General features: G+C 34.3%; 1 protein-coding gene across 5 annotated transcripts in view; it reads left to right on the forward strand.

The window, feature by feature from the left end:
• LOC150085023 (ral GTPase-activating protein subunit alpha-1) overlaps positions 1–26692 on the forward strand; it is a 529619-nt gene that overhangs the window by 91480 nt on the left and 411447 nt on the right. For all 5 annotated transcript variants that reach the window (XM_090376739.1, XM_090376741.1, XM_090376740.1 and 2 more), the window contains exon 7: positions 1217–1361. In XM_090376739.1, coding sequence (XP_090232865.1) covers positions 1217–1361 — 145 coding nt within the window. The remainder of the gene's footprint in view (positions 1–1216; positions 1362–26692) is intronic.

Raw genomic sequence — 26692 nt, forward strand, 5'->3', positions numbered from 1 at the left:
TAGATCATAATTGGATTGCCTTAGGTTATCGTGGAGTACAAACAGGATTGCCTTGGATTATTATGGAGTACAAACACACCAGCTTCCAACACCTGTGGCTGCTTCTGATGATTTTTCAGGCATAATTTCTGATACACAAATGTTGCATAGTAGTCTCCAGTTACTGATTTTCCAAGTGGCACAGTAGCAATAATTCCCTTATAATCATAGGCCACAAGGACCATTTGTTTCATCTTCGATTGCTGCTGGCAACGTTTAGAGGGGCATGGCAAAGATGGATGCTTCCATCGAGCTGATTGTGATTTCAGGGTCAAAGTTGCATGTCCATATCTTATCAATGACAGTGATGTGTTCTAAAAAATTTTCACCTTCTTTTTAGTAACTTGTAACTGCATTGCAGTTTCTTTATGCTTTGCTCATTGTTCATCTAACAACAAATGTGGGACTGATTGTGTGGTGACCTTTTGTTTTTGATTTTGTAGTGCCTCAATTATAATATAAAAAAAAAAAAACTGATGATTTTGGTATTCCATGTTTGTTAGCTATTTCTTCTCAGTTCATACATCTGTCTCCTTCAAAATTGCTGGTATTTCTGCCTGTGTGTTGCTCATAGATTTTCTTGGTCTACCTGAGTGCATTGCTTGTCTTCAACACCGGTTTGACTGAGAAAACCTTTGACACCAACATGAAATAGTGCTACAATCTGTTTAATCAATATGCACCTCCTGCAACATTTGTGTCAATATTCAACCACATAAAGTTTCAATTTTGATTAAGAACTTTGATCTGAAACTGTAATTGCCCAAAGAAATATCACCATCCCTTTTTAAAAGTCTTTGTGAAACCATTCAATGCAGGATATCTGTTTTGAGCAAACTACTGCTAAGGTTAAACTTCGAATTATTATCCTGATAAATGCCAGTCATGCAAGCATATGGAGTGAGGAACATATGCATATTGTGCATTAATTTTTGAGATAACCCTCATATTTTATTTGATGAGAAGAATAAATAAATTTTAATTGAAATAAGGGTATTTAATGTTAAAATTTGTTATAACATTAAAGTCTATTCCATAATTCTTAAGTTTTATGCAGTCCAAACCTTTAAGATTTCACCATAAATGTAATCTAGTTTATTTTAAAAGTTAATATCAATAGTTCCATAAAATTAAGTTAATGAAAGTTCTTATCATTATTGCATATAATTTTTTTAAGGTAAGCAAGATAGAATGGAGAGACAAATGTGATAACAGATTCCAAAAATGTTTCCATATTCTCTTTGAGAAGTTCAAGAAGCATTACCTCCCATATATATTTCCAAATATTTGTTGGTCAACTAGTTTGTATAAACCAATTTTAGGTAAGTCCTAATTTTGCTTTAAAAAAAAAAATAAATAAACAAAATAAAATAATGTGCATATTCCAAAAAACTGTCTAACAGATTTGTTGAATTCAGTGCATGGGTTGACAGTTGAGAAGATGAAAGAAGATACTTGTTAATTAGAATTTGAATTTCTGTAGATTGTAATTTTTGGGAAATATATGTGAAAGAAGGTTGTTCCAGAAAACAGAAGTTAAAGGAATAAATGAGGAGGAAGAAAAGTTTGTTCTGTGAGTTTGAAGTTCGACAGTAAAACGATGCTAACTGTTATGGCATGTGTTTCAACTGGTTTGGAAGAGAGGGAAATTGTGTGTGTGTGAGTGTGTGAGGGGGGGGAATTATAGAAACCAGTTCACAAGAATAGTACCCATGATGACAGTATTAATAAGTATTTATAGAAAAAGGCATGCTACTGAAACAATGTCTGTGAGAGACTTTGTAAGAGATGGGTGGGTCATTAATTAACTTAATTTCCCTCTTTTGAATGGAGTTCAGAAGCCTGAAAGTTATGGAGGCATTTCCCCAGATGTGGATTATATTTCTTGGCAGGGCAGTTTTGAGATTTTTACAGAGTAAATAGCTGTTAAGAAGAGTAACACCAGGAGCAAAAGTGAAAACCCAAATTTTTAGATTCAGAGAAAGCATGATTTGTGATGTGCTTATGCCAAGGGAGAGAGTGATTAGAGGGGTAATTTCTAATAGAAATATGTAATCTTCTGTAGAGATCTGAGTGTTGTTGAAGATAAGCATAGAGTAGATGAACCCTTTTTGCAAGATATAAGATAGGATGGAATTTAAAAGGATCAAAATTAACTAAGTTATGTTTACCCCATTGGAGAATTACCTAAGATCAGCATTAAAGGAATTGGTAGTGGATTTTTGAGAAGTTGAAGCTGCTTATGCAGGGCAAGATTACTCAAACTGGGAGGTGAATTGCAATGTGCAATTATCAGCAAAACTAGCAATAGGATTTCCAGTCAATGCACGAAGGTCATTAATATACAAGAAGAAAAAAGCAGGGGAAAGAACTGAATCTTGGGGAACACCAGAACCAGTAGAAAAGTTAGATGGCCGTCTGCCATCACTTGCAAGTTGTCGGAGAGAAAACTGGATACCAATTACAAAAACAGTTGGGAAACCATAAGATGGAAGCTTATTTAAAAGACCCTTATGCCAAACATGATCCAAAGCCTTTGAAATGTCAAGAGCAACTGCTGGAGTTTCCAAACTTTTCCATTGAATTTTTCCATAGATGGGTAACATGAGCCAGAATATTACTAGTGTATTGACACTGGTGTAATCCATATTGGCAATCATTGATCAGATGGAAGGTTTCTAGATAGTTTAGCAGTTAATGGATTTCTCCTTTAGTTTAGAAACAGTAGAAGTATAATGGGATGATAATTGGATGAGAGGGATTTCTCACCCACTTTTTTAGAAACTGGCTGGATGTGAGCAAATTTCTGAGCAGAAGAAAAAAGCCCAGTGAAATAAGTTAGTGTAAAAAGGTGACACAGAACAGGAGAAGAGGTTTTGAAAAAAAGTGGGGAAATTTCATCCAGATCTGGTGTTTTCTTGGTATCAAGACTGTTCAAAATTCTTTTGACATCTTTTTTTTTTTTTTTTTTTCAAAGGCTACAGGAGGCATTGACGGAGTGCACTGGTAATGGGAGGTGGTTTGCCAAGATCGTTAGTACGAGGGTTAAAAGAAAGTAGGATGCCAGTAGGCCAAGAGGTGGCAATAGACTCATCAGGTTTTAAGAGGTGAGAGTAGAGATGGGCAAAAGTTCCAGCCAATAGCTTTGGTAAGAGAACAAAATGCTCTACTACCTTTCAGGCAAGAGGCAAGTTTTCTATTCTTAGCCTGTTCAAAATGCAGTTTGGACTGATTAATAACAGCTTTTTAATTGTTGTGAGCTTTAGTTTAGGCAGAAAATAAACCTGGTGATTTGCTTGCCAGCCAATTGTAATATGCAACATTCTTATCTTGAACAGCCTTAGTGCATTTATTGGAAACCCAAGGTTTAGATAAAAGATGAGATTTTAAGATGGAGTGTGGAATAAAAGATTTCATCCCGACAAGAATAATTTTGCTGACTCAATCTAAGCAAACATTGATGTCAGAAGATTTAAAAAAGTAATCTAACCAAGTAAAAGAATATAAATCTTGCAGATCATCCCATTCTTGTAATGCCAAACAACATAGGTTGAGAATGGCCACAAAAGAAAGGCTTTATTGAGGAAGAGACCATCAACAAGTTGTGATCTGAGATGCCTGGAGGACCACCCACCTCTACCGTGTACTTGGGAAGGTTGTTTGTAAAAAAAAAAAAAAAATCAAGAGTGTTGGTTGGGTATTTAGGATTGTCTGGTATTCTGGTAGATAAAGGAATAGTCTTGTCGAAGTAATAGCCATATAGTGCAAGGAAGCCACATGCTTTTGTTGCACTGGCCAACAAAAAAAAAAAAAAAAAAAAAAATAGTATATAAAAGAAAATACAAATTATTTGCTTCTCTCTTCACATAGGTCTATAACCATCTATCTTCATTCAGTCATAGCTGTCCCAGCTATGACAGCTTCTTTTATATTGACAAGGCATGGCATGGATCATTAAATGCAAAACTGTTTCAGTTAGATATAGCAACAGATAGTTTTTGTATTTGTAGGATTGAAGAAGATTGGAAACATGTATTATTAGATTGTAATCTGTATACTGAAGAAAGATCTCTGTTGTTTCAAACAGTTTTAATAAGTACTGTTAGTGAATTACACTTGTTTGTCTTAGATTTAATGCTTTTCAACATTTTTTGTCTTAGTGTCATTAGAAAAAGAAGACAATTGCTGAAAGCCACTCAGTAATATCTCACTCCTTTTTTTTTTTTTTTTTTTCTCCTTGCCCATAGTTGTTTTTTTTTTTGTTTTTTTTTTACCCATAATTTGCAGTTTTATTTTAATTTTAGTTATTTTTAATATTACCATTTTTTTATATATATTTTAATTAATTTATTTATTATTTTATTTATATATATATATATATATATAAGATAAAATATAGAAAATAAAATAAAAATAGATGGAGAAGTTATTAAACACAAAATGCCGAGCCTAGTTGAAGAAAAAAAAAAAAGAGAAAAAGAATGTTAAGATCCTATAAAAAAAAAAAAAAAAATAAATAAAATAAAATAAAAAATAATAATAATTATTAAGTAGAATTAAATCCGAATTAATGCCGAATTAACAGGCCAATTATATGTACAAAAGCTGAAAGAAAAAGAGGGAGGGTGATAGAGATAAAAATTATAAAATAAAAATTAAAAATTAAAAATTAAAAATTGGTACATAGATCAGGTATTTCATCAGGGGGCTACACCTGATCATGTACCAAACACTGTGTTTCTATGCAAACTCATGCTGATGGAGAAGCTGAAGAAATGAAAAGGAAATAAAAAAAAAAAAAATAAAAAAAAAAAAAAAAAATAAATAAAAAAATAAGAAATTTTTTATATATCTCCATAAACATGAGTGAGGTAGCCCCAACGCAGTGTATTTAGATTAATAAATTAAGTAACGTAGTGTAACCGCAAATGCAGTGTATTTAGATTAATAAATTAAGTAACGTAGTGTAACCGCAGTGTATTTAGATTAAAAATTAAGAAAATTGAGTAACGCAAACGCAGTGTATTTAGATTAAAAAATTAAAAAATTACGTAACGCAGTGTATTTAGATTAAAAAATTAAAAAATTACGTAACGCAGTGTATTTGGAAATAAATTGAGTCGATAGTATGTAATAAATAAATAAATAAATAACAAGGTAGCGGTATAGAAAAAGGAAGCAATGCAAGGTAGGGGAGGGAAAAGAAGTTAAAAATACAGAGGCGAAGATAGTGAGAATGAGGAAAGTGAGAATGTCCGAATCACCCTCGTATTACACTAATAGTTCAACGGACGGAAAGACGAAGAGTAGAAAGTAGAAAGAAGTAAAGCGAAGGAAAAGAGTTTAAAGGATACTAGGCAAGCTGGGGATGTAAGTACCCAACCTCATAGAGAGGGCCTTGGCTGTGAGAGTGTTAGTAGAAGTGGAAATTAATACCGCTAGCTTGTATTGTATATTTTACGAAATAAAATAAAATAAAAAATATGAAAAGGAAGAAAATTAAATACCTATGATAGTTGGCAGAAGCGAGTTGAGTGAAATATAATTAAGAAATGATAATAAAATATGCGATCATGATTAATAAGGTACAATTACGCGAATATGATTAATAAGAATGGAATGCAAACAGAGGGAAAACTATGACAACGATGGTGGAGTTGCTCAGAAGAGAAGAACTATGGGAGCCCTCTGTGGTCAAAATAAAATAGAGAAAATAAGATTGGACATAAGTAATTATTGATATTAAATTACGAAAATGAAAAGAAAACTTAGGAAGTGAAAGAACACGAACATCGTTCTAATAGAAGTTATAATAGAAGTCATTATGTGTGATCACTTTCCAAGTGGTGGAAATACCACCATTCAAATGTACAACTATACAACTATACAAGTATCGAATTAACCCTAATCAAGGTGGAACATGGTGAAACCGAATTTTTCTTTAATGAAATCAGAGAGATTTTTTTTTTTTAATAGGAATGTCATTATTGCGAAGTTTGGTATAGAGATCATTCAAAGCACCAGCGAAAAGTGATTGATTGCTACTAATATTAGCTAAACGGATAATTTGTGTGTAGATTATATTTTTATGAACCTTAATCGAAATATTCGAGTTCCAATTTGTTAAATAGATAATATTAAAATTAAATTCGCTTCTTTTGTCAAATAGTTCTAAATTATGACGAAGAGGAGGTCTATTTAAAGTAATACTTAAATCCAAAAAATTTGCATGCTGGTTGCCAAAGTTTTCTTTATTGAGAGTGAGTTCAGTTGGATATATGGATTTAGCAATATTTTCAAAATGAATGTTGAGAATAAGAATGTCATCAACATAGCGGAATGCATAAAAATTAAGGTTCGGGTTGTTATCAATAAATAGATGTTCGTAATAATGGAGAAATAGATTAGATACTATGCTAGAAATTTGTGAACCCATGGGAACTCCTATGGATTGTTTATAAGCATATTTACCATCGTGGATGTAATTGTTTAGGATACAGAGGTTGATGTAGTTATTCCAAGTAACCTCATCTGTTGATATAACGTTTTTGTATTTGAGGAACAATTGATGAAGTACATTAACAATTAGGTGATGCGGTAAGGAGGTAAATAAGTTGGTGAAGTCATATGTTTCAATACTAAATATGCTGGAATATGCATTGGAATTAAAAATTTTAATAATACTGTGGTTGTTGTTAATGATCCAAGTGGTAGGGATATTAATAAGGATAGTAGTTAACAATTTGAAAAATTGTTTACCTGGATGATAACAGCCACTTTTTTTGGCACTAGTGATGAATCTGAAGCCAACTGGATGTTTATGGAATTTGGCTATCATATACAAGAAAGGCAAAGTAGAATTGCGAATTTTGGTATGCAATTTTTTATGCAAAGCTATAATTTTTTGATGATGGTATTAATGCCGAGATTACAGCGTGAAAAGGTGGAACTACTTTCTACTTCATTTTTGAGGGTGGTGTAATAAAATTGCTTGCAGAAGATAGCAAAGTTATTAGAAGCCTTATCTACCGGAGTGATGATAAATTTTTGTTGTAAATCTGAGATGGCTTTTTTCAGGTTAAAATACTTGGTATGCGAATTATTATAAAGGTAGTAAGTTTTAGAAATAATTTTTTTGAATGTCTTGAAATGTGACATTTATCCAATTATAGAAAGCTTCGTGTGGTATTGTATATTTATATGCTAACTTGTTGCAAAAATTCAAGATATTCAGATAAATATCTTTATATATATTATTGAGGTTGGCCTTATGGACTGGTCTGAATTTAAAACCTTTTTCCATAGCGGACTTTAGTGGAATGTTGTTAATAATGTCCAGGTTACCAGTAATAATATGTTTATGATATTGATCAACGTAAGGAGCATATATGGGATCATCACAGTGACATGGAAGATCTAAAGCATGTAAGTTGCCTAAATTAGTAGCTAGAGTTTTATAATTACAAATTTTAAGTCCAATAGGAGATTCATAGTTGAAGCAGTGATGGATCTTGAACTTGAAATTATTATAAAATGGGAGAAAATTATTATGATTATTAAGTAAATAATGCCAAGGAATTTTATCGAACCAACTATGAGTAAATTTAATAGTACAGTATTCATTACTGTATGTAGTAATGCGACCTAGTCTAAAGAGAGAGATGTCTAAAATAATATGCTTAAGTTGAATATTTTTACATTTAAAATTGCTAATAAATAAAGTTAAGGCTTTTAGTATAGAGTTTTTAATATTAAAGAGAAAAAGAGAAATGTTGTGTACGTCAAGAATGGTATTGTCCCAGGAGCTAATAATATTACGAAAATTGTGCCGAATATGCCTATGATGACGATTTGATTTATTTCCACATTTGTATCTACGCTTATTGTTATTGAAGAAATGACTAAGATGGAATAAATTGTAAATGCAGTGGCTGGTGTTTAAACAACCATTGCTTAAAAGAGTTTTGTTAAAAAATCTATTGTTTAGGCCGTAGGGATATAAAGATTTATAAGTGCACATAAATAGATTCTCATAATAATCACGAAGAACGTTGTCATTGATAATGGCAAGTATTTTAATTTTAACGTTGTTGAAGCCATGGTGGTGAAAATGGAAAAGTTCTATTTCAGTATCTAAAATGTTATCAAGTAAAAGATTTTTACTTTTGGATCTGTGCCCATTGATTCTAATATTAAATGCAACCCCCACTCCTTACTTTTAAATGCAACCCCCACTCCTTCCCTTTAGATGGATTCGTTGCTAACACAATTTGCCCTATTTAATTTTTACCCCACTTGTCATGCACTACGTCTCTTTAAACAATACGGCGAGTCAGCACTGTGTTGCCCCTAGTTCAGCTAGAAAACGTGTTGCGCTACATCCCACTCCTGAGGATGTAGTGTTAAATATTAAACAGGAGAATCGTTCCCCTAACCCTAACCAACCTGAGTACATTACACATATTTTAAACCAAAATTTATTTTTTCAAAAATGTTTAGATAAACGATGTCTCACTTGTCCCATGATGGATAACTCCGAATCCAAATCTAACTCTGTTTATCCTCCTTTTTGTAAAACTAAAAATGTCATATATTTGCTCACATGCAATATTTGCAATGTTAAATACGTAGGACAAACCACAAATTCTCTTAATATTAGAATCAATGGGCACAGATCCAAAAGTAAAAATCTTTTACTTGATAACATTTTAGATACTGAAATAGAACTTTTCCATTTTCACCACCATGGCTTCAACAACGTTAAAATTAAAATACTTGCCATTATCAATGACAACGTTCTTCGTGATTATTATGAGAATCTATTTATGTGCACTTATAAATCTTTATATCCCTACGGCCTAAACAATAGATTTTTTAACAAAACTCTTTTAAGCAATGGTTGTTTAAACACCAGCCACTGCATTTACAATTTATTCCATCTTAGTCATTTCTTCAATAACAATAAGCGTAGATACAAACGTGGAAATAAATCAAATCGTCATCATAGGCATATTCGGCACAATTTTCGTAATATTATTAGCTCCTGGGACAATACCATTCTTGACGTACACAACATTTCTCTTTTTCTCTTTAATATTAAAAACTCTATACTAAAAGCCTTAACTTTATTTATTAGCAATTTTAAATGTAAAAATATTCAACTTAAGCATATTATTTTAGACATCTCTCTCTTTAGACTAGGTCGCATTACTACATACAGTAATGAATACTGTACTATTAAATTTACTCATAGTTGGTTCGATAAAATTCCTTGGCATTATTTACTTAATAATCATAATAATTTTCTCCCATTTTATAATAATTTCAAGTTCAAGATCCATCACTGCTTCAACTATGAATCTCCTATTGGACTTAAAATTTGTAATTATAAAACTCTAGCTACTAATTTAGGCAACTTACATGCTTTAGATCTTCCATGTCACTGTGATGATCCCATATATGCTCCTTACGTTGATCAATATCATAAACATATTATTACTGGTAACCTGGACATTATTAACAACATTCCACTAAAGTCCGCTATGGAAAAAGGTTTTAAATTCAGACCAGTCCATAAGGCCAACCTCAATAATATATATAAAGATATTTATCTGAATATCTTGAATTTTTGCAACAAGTTAGCATATAAATATACAATACCACACGAAGCTTTCTATAATTGGATAAATGTCACATTTCAAGACATTAAAAAAATTATTTCTAAAACTTACTACCTTTATAATAATTCGCATACCAAGTATTTTAACCTGAAAAAAGCCATCTCAGATTTACAACAAAAATTTATCATCACTCCGGTAGATAAGGCTTCTAATAACTTTGCTATCTTCTGCAAGCAATTTTATTACACCACCCTCAAAAATGAAGTAGAAAGTAGTTCCACCTTTTCACGCTGTAATCTCGGCATTAATACCATCATCAAAAAAATTATAGCTTTGCATAAAAAATTGCATACCAAAATTCGCAATTCTACTTTGCCTTTCTTGTATATGATAGCCAAATTCCATAAACATCCAGTTGGCTTCAGATTCATCACTAGTGCCAAAAAAAGTGGCTGTTATCATCCAGGTAAACAATTTTTCAAATTGTTAACTACTATCCTTATTAATATCCCTACCACTTGGATCATTAACAACAACCACAGTATTATTAAAATTTTTAATTCCAATGCATATTCCAGCATATTTAGTATTGAAACATATGACTTCACCAACTTATTTACCTCCTTACCGCATCACCTAATTGTTAATGTACTTCATCAATTGTTCCTCAAATACAAAAACGTTATATCAACAGATGAGGTTACTTGGAATAACTACATCAACCTCTGTATCCTAAACAATTACATCCACGATGGTAAATATGCTTATAAACAATCCATAGGAGTTCCCATGGGTTCACAAATTTCTAGCATAGTATCTAATCTATTTCTCCATTATTACGAACATCTATTTATTGATAACAACCCGAACCTTAATTTTTATGCATTCCGCTATGTTGATGACATTCTTATTCTCAACATTCATTTTGAAAATATTGCTAAATCCATATATCCAACTGAACTCACTCTCAATAAAGAAAACTTTGGCAACCAGCATGCAAATTTTTTGGATTTAAGTATTACTTTAAATAGACCTCCTCTTCGTCATAATTTAGAACTATTTGACAAAAGAAGCGAATTTAATTTTAATATTATCTATTTAACAAATTGGAACTCGAATATTTCGATTAAGGTTCATAAAAATATAATCTACACACAAATTATCCGTTTAGCTAATATTAGTAGCAATCAATCACTTTTCGCTGGTGCTTTGAATGATCTCTATACCAAACTTCGCAATAATGACATTCCTATTAAAAAAAAAAAATCTCTCTGATTTCATTAAAGAAAAATTCGGTTTCACCATGTTCCACCTTGATTAGGGTTAATTCGATACTTGTATAGTTGTATAGTTGTACATTTGAATGGTGGTATTTCCACCACTTGGAAAGTGATCACACATAATGACTTCTATTATAACTTCTATTAGAACGATGTTCGTGTTCTTTCACTTCCTAAGTTTTCTTTTCATTTTCGTAATTTAATATCAATAATTACTTATGTCCAATCTTATTTTCTCTATTTTATTTTGACCACAGAGGGCTCCCATAGTTCTTCTCTTCTGAGCAACTCCACCATCGTTGTCATAGTTTTCCCTCTGTTTGCATTCCATTCTTATTAATCATATTCGCGTAATTGTACCTTATTAATCATGATCGCATATTTTATTATCATTTCTTAATTATATTTCACTCAACTCGCTTCTGCCAACTATCATAGGTATTTAATTTTCTTCCTTTTCATATTTTTTATTTTATTTTATTTCGTAAAATATACAATACAAGCTAGCGGTATTAATTTCCACTTCTACTAACACTCTCACAGCCAAGGCCCTCTCTATGAGGTTGGGTACTTACATCCCCAGCTTGCCTAGTATCCTTTAAACTCTTTTCCTTCGCTTTACTTCTTTCTACTTTCTACTCTTCGTCTTTCCGTCCGTTGAACTATTAGTGTAATACGAGGGTGATTCGGACATTCTCACTTTCCTCATTCTCACTATCTTCGCCTCTGTATTTTTAACTTCTTTTCCCTCCCCTACCTTGCATTGCTTCCTTTTTCTATACCGCTACCTTGTTATTTATTTATTTATTTATTACATACTATCGACTCAATTTATTTCCAAATACACTGCGTTACGTAATTTTTTAATTTTTTAATCTAAATACACTGCGTTTGCGTTACTCAATTTTCTTAATTTTTAATCTAAATACACTGCGGTTACACTACGTTACTTAATTTATTAATCTAAATACACTGCATTTGCGGTTACACTACGTTACTTAATTTATTAATCTAAATACACTGCGTTGGGGCTACCTCACTCATGTTTATGGAGATATATAAAAAATTTCTTATTTTTTTATTTATTTTTTTTTTATTTTTTTTTTTTTTATTTTTTTTTTTTATTTCCTTTTCATTTCTTCAGCTTCTCCATCAGCATGAGTTTGCATAGAAACACAGTGTTTGGTACATGATCAGGTGTAGCCCCCTGATGAAATACCTGATCTATGTACCAATTTTTAATTTTTAATTTTTAATTTTTATTTTATAATTTTTATCTCTATCACCCTCCCTCTTTTTCTTTCAGCTTTTGTACATATAATTGGCCTGTTAATTCGGCATTAATTTGGATTTAATTCTACTTAATAATTATTATTATTTTTTATTTTATTTTATTTATTTTTTTTTTTTTTTTTTTTTTATAGGATCTTAACATTCTTTTTCTCTTTTTTTTCTTCAACTAGGTTCGGCATTTTGTGTTTAATAACTTCTCCATCTATTTTTATTTTATTTTCTATATTTTATCTTATTTATATACATGTATCCTGTTTTGCTGCTTTGCGCATTCAGGTGCACGTACTGTTTTTTCCTTGTTTTTCCTTATTTTTCCTGTTTTTCCACATCTTTGTTTTCATATTCCACGTATATATATATATATATATATATTTTTTTTTTTTTTTTCTTTTTTGCTGGTACTCCGGATTGGGCACCCTGAGTATGGGATTTGCTGGCATCCACTAGTATGGCACACCCACCAGTGGATTCAGGACTTTGTGCTATAGCAGACTATTGGAACAGGCCCAGCTCCACATGCCGTCGAACGGGTGCCGGGAATTGGCTGTCCAGGAGACAGCTGCTCCCTGCTGGAAAAATGGCCTGACATGGATAACACATACTGCAGTATTGTAGTGTGTGTTAATACTATGTCAGGCCCATTGTACAGAGGATTTTTCCTTCACAGAGACATTAGGTAGAGATAGGCACATGCCTGGGAGCTGCCATAAACAGGGAACATACACATGTCTTCATTCATTTTAATAATCCCTCTCAGAGCCATATAAACCTCAATCAGGTCACCTCTAAGGTGCCTGTTTGCCAAACTCTGTAGTCCACATAATTGGGGTCTTTCGTATGGTTGCCCTTTTGCCGATCTTACCATACAAGTTGCCCATCTTTGGACATCAGTATTTGCAAAAGACTTAGCAGCTTGATCAGCTGGGTCCATGTGAACTAGGAGATGGGAAACCAGCTGGATTTGTGAACATTAATGTCACCAAGGAAAATTACCTCACTGTTAAGAAAGTTGGACTGGAGAAAGTCAAGTTTCAAAGAAAGCCATGATGCTCATCCCCACCTGGGCTGTTACCTCCAGTATAGTAGTGCTGTATTTTAGGAAATGCACACACGAGGCGGGTTATACTCAGAGTTACTAATAGTCCCACCACCATCATGAAGGTGCAACCAGAAGGGCAGAATGACTGGACTTCACCAAAATTCAGTCCACTTGACTCAAGTAGTAGTAGTAGTAGTGGCATGTGATGCAAGAAAGCAAGTGTATGAGCTTATGCAGCATCAGCCAAAAAAAAAAAAAATCACACCATTCCCTCCAAATGCATGTCCAGTTCCTACTTAAATTTATTTAACCTATCAACTTCCACAACTACAGATGGAAGTTTGTTCCAGCAATTAACCACCCACTGGCTAAAGGCAAATTTCCGCACATCTATTCTACATCTGTCTTTTCTTAATTTGAATTTATGCCCCCTTAGGTTCGTAATCTGAACAAGTGGAAGGATCCCATCAGAATTCAGCGTGCTCAACCTATTCAAGGCCTTATACATCTCAATCAGATCACTGCACAGGTGCTTAGTCTCCAGCCACTGCAATTTGCAAAAGTTAAGCCTCTCTTGGTAAGAGGATCCCTTCATTCCCCTCACAAATCTTGTTGCCCTTCTCTGTACATGCTCAAGCAAATCTACATCCTTCCTAAAATGAGGCCTCCAGACCTGTATGCAGTACTCAAGGTGTGGCCTGACCATTGCCTTATATAGAGGGACAATCACCTCCTTTTCGCTGCTAGCAAAATTCCTATATAACATTGACAAAACCAAATGACCTGCCCTGGCAGCCTGTCTGCATTGCTCAGAAAACTTCATATCTGACTGTACAATTACTCCCAGGTCTTTTTCATTTTCTACCATCTTAAGTGTAGTACCACACAGTTGGTACATTTCTCTGGTGTTATTTCTATCCGTATTCAGTACTTTGCATTTGTCAAGGTTAAACTTCAGTTGCCACTTCTTAGCCCATCTGCCCAAATTTTCTAGATCCTGTTGCAGTAGCACACTTCCATTACTGTCATTAACAACCTTACCAACCTTTGTATCATCTGCAAACTTCGACACTAATCCTGATATACCTTCATTAATATCATTGATAAATATACAAAACAACAGTGGACCCAACACAGAACCCTGTGGGACTCCACTAATAACATTAGTCGATGAAGAGCAGCACCCATTGATTACCACCCTCTGTCTTCTCCCACTTAACCATCCTTTTATCCATTGTAGCAACTTACCCTTAATACCATTCTGCTCCAATTTGTACAATAGTCTTCCATGTGCAACAGTGTCAAAAGCTTTCCTGAAATCCAAATATATGATATCAAAATTATTTTTTGCATCCAGTTCCTTTGTAGCCACATCATTAATATCCTATCAAATTTGTCAGACAAGACTTTCCCTTAACAAACCCATGCTGTGTCTGAATTATTGCTGCAGTCTTGTCTAGATGATCCTGCAATGCATCTGTAACCAGTGACTCCATCATTTTACCCGGAACAGAAGTTAAACTAACTGGTCTGTAATTACTCTTGTCACCCTTCGATCCCCCTTTGTGAATTGGGGATATATTTGCACATCTCAAGTTCATGGGGATCTCCCCTGAATCCAAGGATACTCTCATAATTATGGTTAGGGGTTTGCTTGGTTGCATTGCCGCCTCCTTTAATATAGCTGGATAGATCCCATCCACCCCAGGTGCCTTTCTTATGTTTAACTTCAACAATTTCTCGTCCACTTTGCTCTCAGTTATTACAAAATCATTAAGCACCCTGCTACAATTTGATAACCTTCTGCCATTTTCAAACCTTAACTCCTCATGTGTGAATGTCGATGCAAAATACTCATTCAGTTTGTTTGCTATCTGAGCAGGATCATCAACAGTCGAACCATCGATATCAAGTGGACCAATCAGATTCATCCCCTTCCTTTTAGAGTTTATATAAGTAAAGAAATCCTTGCTGTTTTTCTTAGCATCCTTTGCCAAAGATTTCTCATAATCTGCCTTCGCCTGCCTAACCTCCTTTGTGACCTGATTACAGACTAGCTTATATCTGCCATTGGCTTCTGAGTCACTTGATAATTTATATGCATCCCATGCATTTTTCTTCTCTGTCACGAGTCTCATTAGTTCATATGATAACCATTTAGGCCTAAATCATGAACAATATTTCTTAATAGGTATGAAACTTTCAGTAGCTTCCACAATTAATTCCTTGAATGCTTCCCACTTAGAATTTACTGTTGGTAACATCGTCAGTTCATCCCACTGTACAGAATTTAAAAACTGTCTGAGACCACTGTACTCACCTTTATTTCTTTAAGTAAATCCCACATCAGTGCACTGTGATCACTGCCACCTAGTGGTTCCTTTATCTGCAAATTCTTAATACACGATTGATCACTGCTGGTAACCAGATCAAGAGTATTACCCCCTCTGGTTGCCTCTCGAACATGCTAATGCAGAAAACAATCATCCAATAAATCCACAAAAGTTTTACTAGTGTGTGAGTGACCAACCCACAAGTTTCAGTCAATATCTGGGAAGTTAAAATCCCCCATTATAAGACATTCTGATTTACTAGCCCACTCTATTTCTGTGTACAATTGTTCATTGTGCTCATTCGAGTCATTAGGCCTATAGCACACTCCTCTTATTTTTGCTTTTGCGCTTATGTCAACCAAACTGACTCAACAGTGCACTGTTCATCCATATCAACTGGATGCACGTCTTTTGATTTTGTTTTTCTTAATTAACAGCATGACCCCTCCTCCCTTTCTATCCTGTCTAACCTTTCTGTACACATTGTACTCCCCAAATTCCAATTCCACATTCTTAATATCAGTGTGATACCACGTCTCTGATATCCCAACAATATCTGCCTTTGATGTCTTGACCAACACTTCAAATTCATCAAATTCATTTACTATACTTCTAGCATTGGTATACATGCACCTATTCCTAGTTATCCTGACACATCCCATATACCCACCTGTTTCATGATGACTGCCATCATTCCCTAAAACCCCCAGCACCCTTCACTCCAGGTCGCTGCTTATTCTAATAGAAGTTGTGCAAGAATCACCTTCAAGTGTTACATGAATAACCATTCCATCAGCATTCTAGACTCCTAGGTAGCAATTCCAGCTTGTATCTGAAAGAATATCTCTGACATTCTCAAGAATCCCAAGGAATGTCTGCTATTCATTACCCGTAGATAGCTTACAGAGTGCAAATTCATTTGAATTATGGTATACATTTAAAGCTACTGTCACAGGAGCTTTGAAGGCATATGTACTGCTAAGAAAGTATAGCAGGAGGATTCTGAGAGGGATGAATAGTGAGTTTAATAGAGCATAAAAATAGAGCCAGTTTAATAGAGCATAAAAATATTGCATGGAAGAGTTATAAAGTCATAAAAAGTATTGAAGCCTATAACAGCTGCAAATTGATCTTTAATAGTACAGAAAAGGTTTGGCTGATAAAGCAGATTATGAGAAATCAGGCTGAGAGAGAGAGAGAGAGAGAGAGAGAGAGAGAGAGAGAGAGAGAGAGAGAGAGAGAGAGAGAGAGAGAGAGAGAGGGGGGGGGGGGGCTTTTTCACATATATGAATACGAAAAAAGAGAAGAACAAATCAGATTGAACTGTTATATAATGGGTTCAGGAAAGTCTTAGATAACTCATCTGATTTGCAGATGAACTGAACATGTACTTTGCATCAATATTTACAGGAGAAAATCCTTCACGGAGAGAAGAAACTGTGCGAGCAAAGATGGACTTAATGAAATTAGAAATACAGTAGGCCCTCAGATTCAATGGACAAAAAATTTCTATCCTAAAGGAAAAATTTAGAACCTATTTATATCTGATAGTGTCACTCATCTGTCTGATGTGCTATGCTATCAGACAGATGTACTGAAAATTCCTTCTAATGAAATGAAGGCTGTTTTACTGCTAGATAATGCACCTGCTCACCCTATTGCTGAGCGGTAGTTAGCAGGGATGGAAGAATTAACACTACTTCACTGATACAGCTGATGGATCAGGGTGTAATCATTGCATGTAAGAGGTATAAGAAGAAGTTTTTGGAAGAGGCGATGGTTGTTTTGGAAGAAACAGAAGATGCAGGAGATACAAGAGGCAAAATAAAATTTACATGCATACATCAGATCTGCTATCTTCAACTTAGCAGCTGCATGGAAAGATATGAAGAATACTACTTTGGCCAATGCTTGGACGAAGTTGTACGACGTAGAATCTGAAATGGACTTTGAGGGAGTTGAGGCGTCTAATTTTCAGGACACTCTTCTGAGGGCTGGCAACAAAAATGCAACTGAGAATGATATAGAACAGTGGCTTGAAAATGATGAAAGTGATCCATGCTATCAAATTTTTTCTGAGGGAGAGATTGTGGAAAATGTTCTTCATGGAGAACAAGAGGACGATGCTGATGACAAAGACGAAGAATCAGTTACACCTCATCCTAAATTGTCTGTTATAAGACAACATATGGATGAAATCATATGTTATATTGAATCATCATCGGACCCTAATGTGCTTCCTTATTATGAATATTTTAGAGAATTTCGATCTACAGTAATAAGGAAGCAGCACCAAGGTGTAAGGCAACTGAAGCTTGATGATTTCTTCAAGACCACTTCATCAACTGGACCAGTTTCACCAGAACCCTCTACCAGCAAGGAATTAACCTCTCCCTCCATGTGACAGTTGTTTCTGACTCTGAAAATTGTTATTCTTTCAATTAAGTTAATATTAATATTGAATATTTTGAATCTTTTTTAACTTTTTTTTTTTTTTCAATAGAGTTTAAATTTTTTTTTGTTTTTTATTCAATGGAGTTTAAAAATTTTAAAGTATTCTTTCCCTCTAAAATGGATTTCAATGAAAAAACTAATGTTCACATTGAAAACAACTTTGTGTGAGCTTTAAGAAAAAAAAAAAAAAAAAAAAGTGGTGGAAACACTTCATTAGTTACATTGTATAGTTTTTGATGTGTTGAATTAAAATAGTTTGGTTACTGTCATAAATTTCTTATTATATTTTTAACAGATGTTTTAGTGGCATGTATAAATTACTCAATGTACATTATAATAATATTCTATCCATACTTATACATTATGATAACATTTTAATACATCCTGTACATTGTGAGCTTGTTGTTAATATGAGCTCATCATTAATATGTTTTTAAAATACATTCGATTTAACAGACTTTCAGTAATGGCGGACCCCCCCTTCCCCCAAATAGTCTGTTAAATCAAGACCCTACTGTATTTAAATTTCAGAAGATTATTTGTTAGAACAACTCTCAAGATTAAAGGTGAGCAAGGCTTCTACCCAGTAATTTTGAGGAAGGAAGGAAGGGAGCGAGTGAGTGCATTGAATCATTGAGGTTAATTATGAGGTCATCGCTAGACTAAGGAATTATTCCTGTGGACTGAAGAAATGTATTACCAATATATAAAGGAAATTCCAAAAGTGAAGTGAGATTCTGTTGACTGGTCAGTCCTGTAGTTGTTCCTTGCATACTCTGTGGATCAACAAAATCTTTAACTGGTACAAAATTATCATTAATCACACCTATGAAGCTGTGTCATTTACACCAGTACTGTCATCCAGTGCCACACTAAAATATTTCATTTGTTTTTCAAAAGTTGTTGAACAAATTCTTTCCAATATCTTCTACTCTTCACATAATTATTTGTTGAGACAAACTAATGTCTTCTTTCATTGTTCGTTTCTCTGGACAAATTTCTTCCACAACTTTTAACAAACAATGTTTAACAAATTAACCATCACTGAATGGTTATTTTCAAAAGCGATCAAAATGTGCAGCTTGATAACTGGCAATGAAGCAGATAAATTTCTTGACTGATAGATTTTCAGCATGTTTTGTTGTTTTCTTAATTCTTTTTGTAAATTTGAACACTTTTTCTTTTCTCAATGCTCCTTCATATCGACCAAAGGATTTATGCTTGGAATCATGGTGTCATTTTAAATTGTATTCTTTAAAAACTGACACACTCCTTACACACCAAACTCAGTGAAGAAATAGTATTCATTCTGGTTAAAAACATGACACTCCAAATCGACTTTCATCTTTTATAGCATTTTTAAGAATGATTTTTTAATTCGATACAAATTAATAATTCAAAACAATGAACAAGTTATATCAAAATATTAGAATTTCACAATATAAAAAGATTGATGCATACATAACTGTATTTAGTATACAATATTGTTCAAGGTTTAACCCTAAATGGTTATCAAATGAACTAATGAGACTCGTGACAGAAAAGAAAACTGCATGGGATGCATATAAATTATCAAGCGACTCAGAAACCTATGGCAGATATAAGTTAGTCTGTAATCAGGTCACAAAGGAGGTTAGGCAGGCGAAGACAGATTATGAGAAATCTTTGACAAAAGATGCTAAGAAAAACAGCAAGGATTTCTTTACTTATATAAACTCTAAAAGGAAGGGGATGAATCTGATTGGTCCACTTGATATCGATGGTTCGACTGTTGATGATCCTGCTCAGATAGCAAACAAACTGAATATTTTGCATCTACATTTATACATGAGCAGTTATTAAGGTTTGAAAATGGCAGAAGGTTATCAAATTGTAGCAGGGTGCTTAATGATTTTGTAATAACTGAGAGCAAAGTGGAGGAGAAATTGTTGAAGTTAAACATAAGAAAGCACTTGGGTTGGATGGGATCTATCCAGTTATATTAAAGGAGGTGGCAAAGGAAGTAAGAAAACCATTAGCCATAATTATGAGAGCATCCTTGGACTGGAGATGTGCAAATGTATTCCCAATTCACAAAGGGGGATCGAAGGGTGACAAGAGTAATTACAGACCAGTTAGTTTAACTTCTGTTTTGGGTAAAATAATGGAGTCACTGATTAAAGATGCATTGCTGGACCATCTAGACAAGACTGCAGCAATAATTCAGACACAGCATGGGTCTGTTAAGGGAAAGTCTTGTCTGACAAATTTGATTGGCTATTATGATGTGGTTACAAAGAAACTGGATGCAAAAAATAATTTTGATATCATATACTTGGATTTCAGGAAAGCTTTTAACACTATTGCGATGGAAGATTACTGTACAAATTGGAGCAGAATGGTATTAAGAGTAAATTGCTACAATGGATAAAAGGATGGTTGAGTGGGAGAAGACAGAGGATGGTAATCAGTGGGTGCTCTTCGTGGACTAATGTTATTAGTGGAGTCCTACAGGGTTCTGTGTTGCGTCCATTCTTGTTTTGTATATTTATCAATGATATTGATGAAGGTATATCAGGCTTAGTGTCGAAGTTTGCAGATGATACAAACGTTGGCAGGGTTGTTAATGACAGTAATGGCTGCAACAGGATCTAGAAAATTTGGGCAGATGGGCTGAGAAGTTGCAACTAAAGTTTAACCCTGACAAATGCAAATTACTGCGTATGGGTAGAAATAACCCCAGAGAAATGTACCAGCTATGTGGTACTACACTTAAGATGGTAGAAAATGAAAAAGACATGGGAGTAATTGTGCAGTCATATATGAAGTTTTCTGAATAATGCAGACAGGCTGCCAGAGCAGGTCATGGGGTTTTGTCAGTGTGATATAGGAATTTTGGTAGCAGGGAAAAGGAGATGATTGTCCATCTGTATAAGGCAATGGTCAGACCACGCCTTGAGTACTGCATACAGGTCTGGAGGTGTCATTTTAGGAAGGATGTAGATTTGCTTGAACGTGTACAGAGAAGGGCAACAAAATTGGTGAGGGGAATGAAGGGATCCTCTTACCAAGAGAGGCTTAAGTTCTGCAAATTGCAGTGGCTGGAAACTAGGCACCTCTGCAGTGATCTGATTGAGGTGTATAAGGCCTTGAATGGGTTGAGCACACTGAATTCTGATGGGATTCTTCCACTTGTTCAGATTACGAACCTAAGGCGGCATAAATTCAAATTAAGGAAAGACAGATGTAGAATAGATGTGCGGAAATTTGCCTTTAGCCAGCGGGTAGTTAATTGGTGGAACAAACTTCCATCTGTCGTTGTGGAAGTTTATAGGTTAAATAAATTTAAGGAGGAACTGGACAAACATTTAGAGGGATTTATTTTATAATTTTTTTTTTTGGCTGATGACTTGCTTTCTTGCATCACATGCCACTACTACTATTTGCTTGCCTGTACATGCATTGGCAAGACTCTCTAAAATGCTGTTCTAGTTCTCTTTCTGCATGGGCCTTATAAAAATTATTCACAGGCTATATTCTCCAGCCAGTGAATAATTATATCTGCTATATTAGCCCTAAGCATAAGATTTTACCTTTTGCTGCAAAACGTAGCTGCCACTTTCCTGATTATTCCTTAAGTCTATCAAAGTTGTTCCGAAGAAGTGCTGCTTGGTGATAATCAGTAACTATTCTACCAATATTTTAATTCTGTCAAGATAGCTAACCACGTTGGTTTAATGTGCTTTTTCTTTTCTTTTCTTTTTTTTTTTTTAATGTAAACCTCAAAAACACGAGAGGTATTAGAACCTATAGTACTTAGTACCGTGCTTGGGTTGGAGGTTGAGAAGATGAAAGAAGATGTTTGTTGACATTGGACTTGAACTTCTGTAGACTTTAATTTTCAGGAAATATGTACGAAAGAAGGTTTTTCCAGAAAACGGCAGTTGAATGAATAAATGAGGAAGAATGAAAAGTTGATTCTGTAAGTGAAGTTGGACAGTAAATGGATGTTGGCTGGTAGCGGCACATGTTTGTACTAGGCACTTCCGTAGCCAGGTGGGAAGGAGTAGCAGTGCGTAGCACACGCTTCTTGATTAGACCGGGGTTCGAGCTCGTCACCACCAAATACGGACGATGTGGAAAGGTCAGGGAAAGACCACCGCATAACCCAGAGCAATATGGCCTTAGTTGCTAATGCTCCTAAAAATCAAATAACAAACAAACAAACAAACATGTTTTTACTGTTTTGAAAGAGAGAGAGAGAGAGAGAGAGAGAGAGAGAGAGAGAGAGAACGGGAATTATAGAAGCTAATTCAGAAGAACAGTGCCCATGGAAATATCTGTAGAAAAGGCATTCAGCATACATAGAGTATAGAGACTCTGTTAGAGATGAATCATTAATTAACCTAACTGCCCTCTTCTGAATGGAATCAAGAAGCCTGAGAGAGGTTTTGGGGGCACCACCCCCAGATGTGGGAACAATATTCCATGGTAGGCTGGATTTGCGATTTTTACAAAGTGAACAGCTGTTTCGTAGAAAAGAGCTTTTCTCTTTTGCTCTCAGTGAAAGAGAAAACCAAGTTTTTTAGATGCAGGCAGAGGAAGCAATATTTGTAATGTGCTTGTGCCAAGAGAGATTAGAAGTCAGGGTTATCCTCAAAAGAGATATATCATTTTGCCTAGAAATCGGAGTGTCACCAAAGATAAGCATAGGAGCAGAAGAATCCTTTTTGCGAGATATAAGACAATACTGAGTTTTAGAAGGATTGAAATCAATTAAGTTGTCTTTGCCCCACTGGAGAATTACCTGGAGATTGGCATTTGAGGAATTGATAGCAGATTTTCGAGAAGTTGAAGCTGATTCAGCAGGGCAAGGTTTCTCAAAATGGAAAGTGGAATGCAATGTGCTATCATCGGCAAAACTGTGGATAGGATTTCCAGTCAATGGAAGAAGGTCATTAATATACAAGAGGAAAAGAGTGGGGAAAAGAACTGAACCTTGGAGGACTCCGGCATTAGTGGAGAAGTTAGAAGACAGAGAGCCATCTACCATCACCCTCAGCGAGCGATCAGAGAGAACACCGGATAACCAATTGCAAAAAACAATTGGCAAACCATAAGATGGAAGCTTGTTTAGAAGACCTTTATGCCAAACACAATCGAAAGCCTTTAAGATGTCAAGAGCAATTGCTTGTGTTTCACTGAACTTTTTCATTGAATTTGTCCATAAATGGGTAACATAAGCCAGAATATCACCAGTTGATCGACACTGGCAGAATCCATACTGGCAATCGTTGATCAGATAGAAGGTTTCTAGGTAGTTTAAGATCCTTAACAAAACCATGCCGTTTTTCCTTCAAAATTCCATTTATATCTAATTTATTTTGTACTGCAGTTTTGATCATTGATTCCATGATTTTCTATCACTGTTTTAATTAAAATCTTTTTTAAAATTTTTGCCAATCTAATGAAAAGTTAGGATTAAATATTCAAAACCTGGTAGGAATTACAACTGACTGTGCTGAAATTATGATTAGTAGAAACATTGGACTTATGGGGAGAATAACCAAGAAAATAATAGATATCCGAGCTGAACCTCTCATTAGAATTTACTGTTTTGTGCATCAAGAAGCTCTCTGTGGGAAAAGTATTGGATCTCGAACACATTATGAATGTGTTTATTTCAACTGTGAATTTTATAAGATCACATGGCTGTTTCACTAGTTTCTCTCAGAAATTGAAGCTGAATGTGAAGATGAAATTTTACGTAGTGCAGTGAGATAGTCATGGTTTAGTCATGGCAGAGTGTTATTCAAAGTATTTTATTTTTTTTGCGGGTCTTCAGGATTTCTCCTATCCACTGCTGAAGAGTATCTGTACATTATTTATAATTTTGCAAAACATCTTGATCCACCAACTTTAACAGCAATGATTACAATCAGATAAGTCTATTGACTGAGACCAATGTAGTATGGCCACACATTTGACTATATATTAAGACTTCCATCAGCTGAGAGCCAATTATATATCAATATTTCACCTAGTCAGATATTACCTGTAAACTAATCAACCTATAGTGTTATACATTGCATATCAGTCATCCATAATACTTGGAACTCAGTAATTACAATATGTTGAAGGCACCAATTTTTACATTAACCTTCACATTCACAACATATACAGATAGCTAAAACCTACCAGTTTGGTTACAGTGAGGTCAGACATTAAATCTTACAATTTATACACCTTATTAGAGGGAGCCTCCATAGCCAGGCGGGCAGGAGCAGCAGTCCGTAGCACATGCTTCTTGATTAGACCGGGGATCGAGCCTGTGACCACCAAATACGGAGGATGCTGAAAGGTTAGGGAATGACCACCGCATATCCCCGGAGTGATATGGCCTTAGTAGCTAATGCTCCTAAAAACCAAACAACAACAATGACCTTATTAGAGGCCCAAGACCCAGGACACTGCCTACCCAACAGTGAACCTGGCACATCGACATATATATACAAAATGCTAACAGCAAGGCCAAGCAAACGAGGAGGCTAAGTGTTATATCATTTCTTTAAACTGCATCACAAAATTGATATTTTTATGACAGAAAAAGGAAAACCAATAAAACAACTATCAAATATAGAGTGACTGTTTTTGATCTTTCAATTCTTACAAACATTTCTAGTTTTATTGCTCTTAATTTAAATGCTTTTAATTTAAAATTACAAGGGTAAGGAAACTTGGTCTCTGATTTGTACGTTGACAACAAATCATTTCAGAATAAGTTGTTATTATTTAAATTCCAGATTGAGCAAGAAATTTAATTCACTTTGAATGTTATACCAAGCTAAAAGAGAAACACAGTTCCAAAGAATCGTTGCCTCTCATTACTTTTTGAGATGCGATTTTGAAAGTTTATTTGCTGATATTAGATCCCATGAAAAAGACATAAGCTTGTTTGAGCATCCATTCACTTACTGTCTGAAAACTGCAGTCCCAGCTTGCAACTTGGAATTATTGATCTTCAACCAAAAATAAATATATAGACTGCAGAATTATACTACAAATTTTCAATTTTCTTAAATGATATTTAAGAGGGGGATATAGGGCTGATGACAAATTTGTGGGTGTGTCAAGATTGATAGACTAGTTATTGATTAGAAATATTATACGAAAATATACTTTGAATTCTACAAAGCTCTCCCATATGAAGATTTTCACAAATTTTCAACCAAATTATCTAAAACAATTATCTAAAAATATGTAGTCTCAATCATTTCACTAAATGTGTATTGTACTCAATAAAATATTCAAATATTTTCAGTTTTAGGTGCATGATTATATTTATTTATTTTCCTTAATATTGAAAAGCAATGATCCTTTTCAGGTTGTAAATTTTCTAAAGTGAACATTTAAAAGCAAATGTAAAGTATTTTTTTAAAAAATAAAAGTAAGTCATATTTTTATAATTTTAATGAAATCTATTTTTTTATATATATATAGCCTGATTTTTTTTTTTTTTTTTTTAATATATATATATATATATATCCTGAAAATAAAAAAATGGTAACGTGAAAATTGAAACTTTCTTTTACATCTAACAAGATATGGAAAATGTTACATACTAATATTTCTCAAATTACTCAGTGTAGCCTGCAAAATAAAGCTAACTTTGAAAAAATAAAGCTAACCCTTGTACTGGAAAAGGTTGGACACCACTGGCTTAGGGAATAGCAATCCCAAAATAACTTGTACATTTGGTGGAGTTAGTATTAGCCATATAATAATACAAATATTAATAGAAATATTATACTAAAATTGAATTGAAAACAGTATTGGATTAGTGTTGAATTAAAAACATTTGCTGAAGAAAGAGATCTGGGAAATATATATTTGGACCTGAAGTTCACCAAGCAGCATAGACAGGTGGCAAGGAAGGCCTGTGGTGTCGTATTGATTTATCAAGCATTTGCTTGTACAGAGAGTGATGTCATAATCCTGCTGTTAAGGCAATTGTATGATTTCACTTGGAGTACTGTCTTGAGGTCTGGGTACTGCATCTAAAAAAAAAAAAAAAAAAAAAAACACCTTGAGCTTCTCAAAAGGGTCCCAAGGTAAGACTTCAGATATGTGAGCTACAAAGCTTCGTAACTAGGGACCTTAGAAAAAACCTGATTGAGATGTACAATGCTCTGAGTGAAGGAAACTGAATGAGAGTGAAGTTTTCACCTTTATCATTCCAGAACTAAGGCCCATTATGGGGGAATGGGCCTTAGTTCAAATTATGGGAGAAGAGGCTTAGACAGGATTTCAGGAAGTTTTTTTTTTAGCCAGCCAGTTGTAAATTGGAATAAGTTAACGCCGTGTGTGTGTGTGTGTGTGTGTGTGTGTGTGAGTGAGGCTGACAGCTTGGGGAGATTCGATGGTCAGCTGGATAGGTACCTATGTGAGGAGGGAGTCAATTAAGTAGTTTTATTTTACCTCTATCCATTAAAAAGTTTTCCTCCTAGTGATATTTATTTGAACCAAAGGGAGAAGAGGACGGGGCAATTACGTCACTTATTCGAGCCATAACTGCCTTCATAACATTCACCAACCTCGTGCATGTGGTTCATTGCTTAATATATAACCACACACGGTTCATATATTAAGCAATGA

This window comes from Mastigoproctus giganteus, chromosome 6 (assembly GCF_048544385.1).
Source record: "Mastigoproctus giganteus isolate SK-2022 chromosome 6, ASM4854438v1, whole genome shotgun sequence".
Classification (NCBI taxonomy): domain Eukaryota; kingdom Metazoa; phylum Arthropoda; class Arachnida; order Uropygi; family Thelyphonidae; genus Mastigoproctus; species Mastigoproctus giganteus.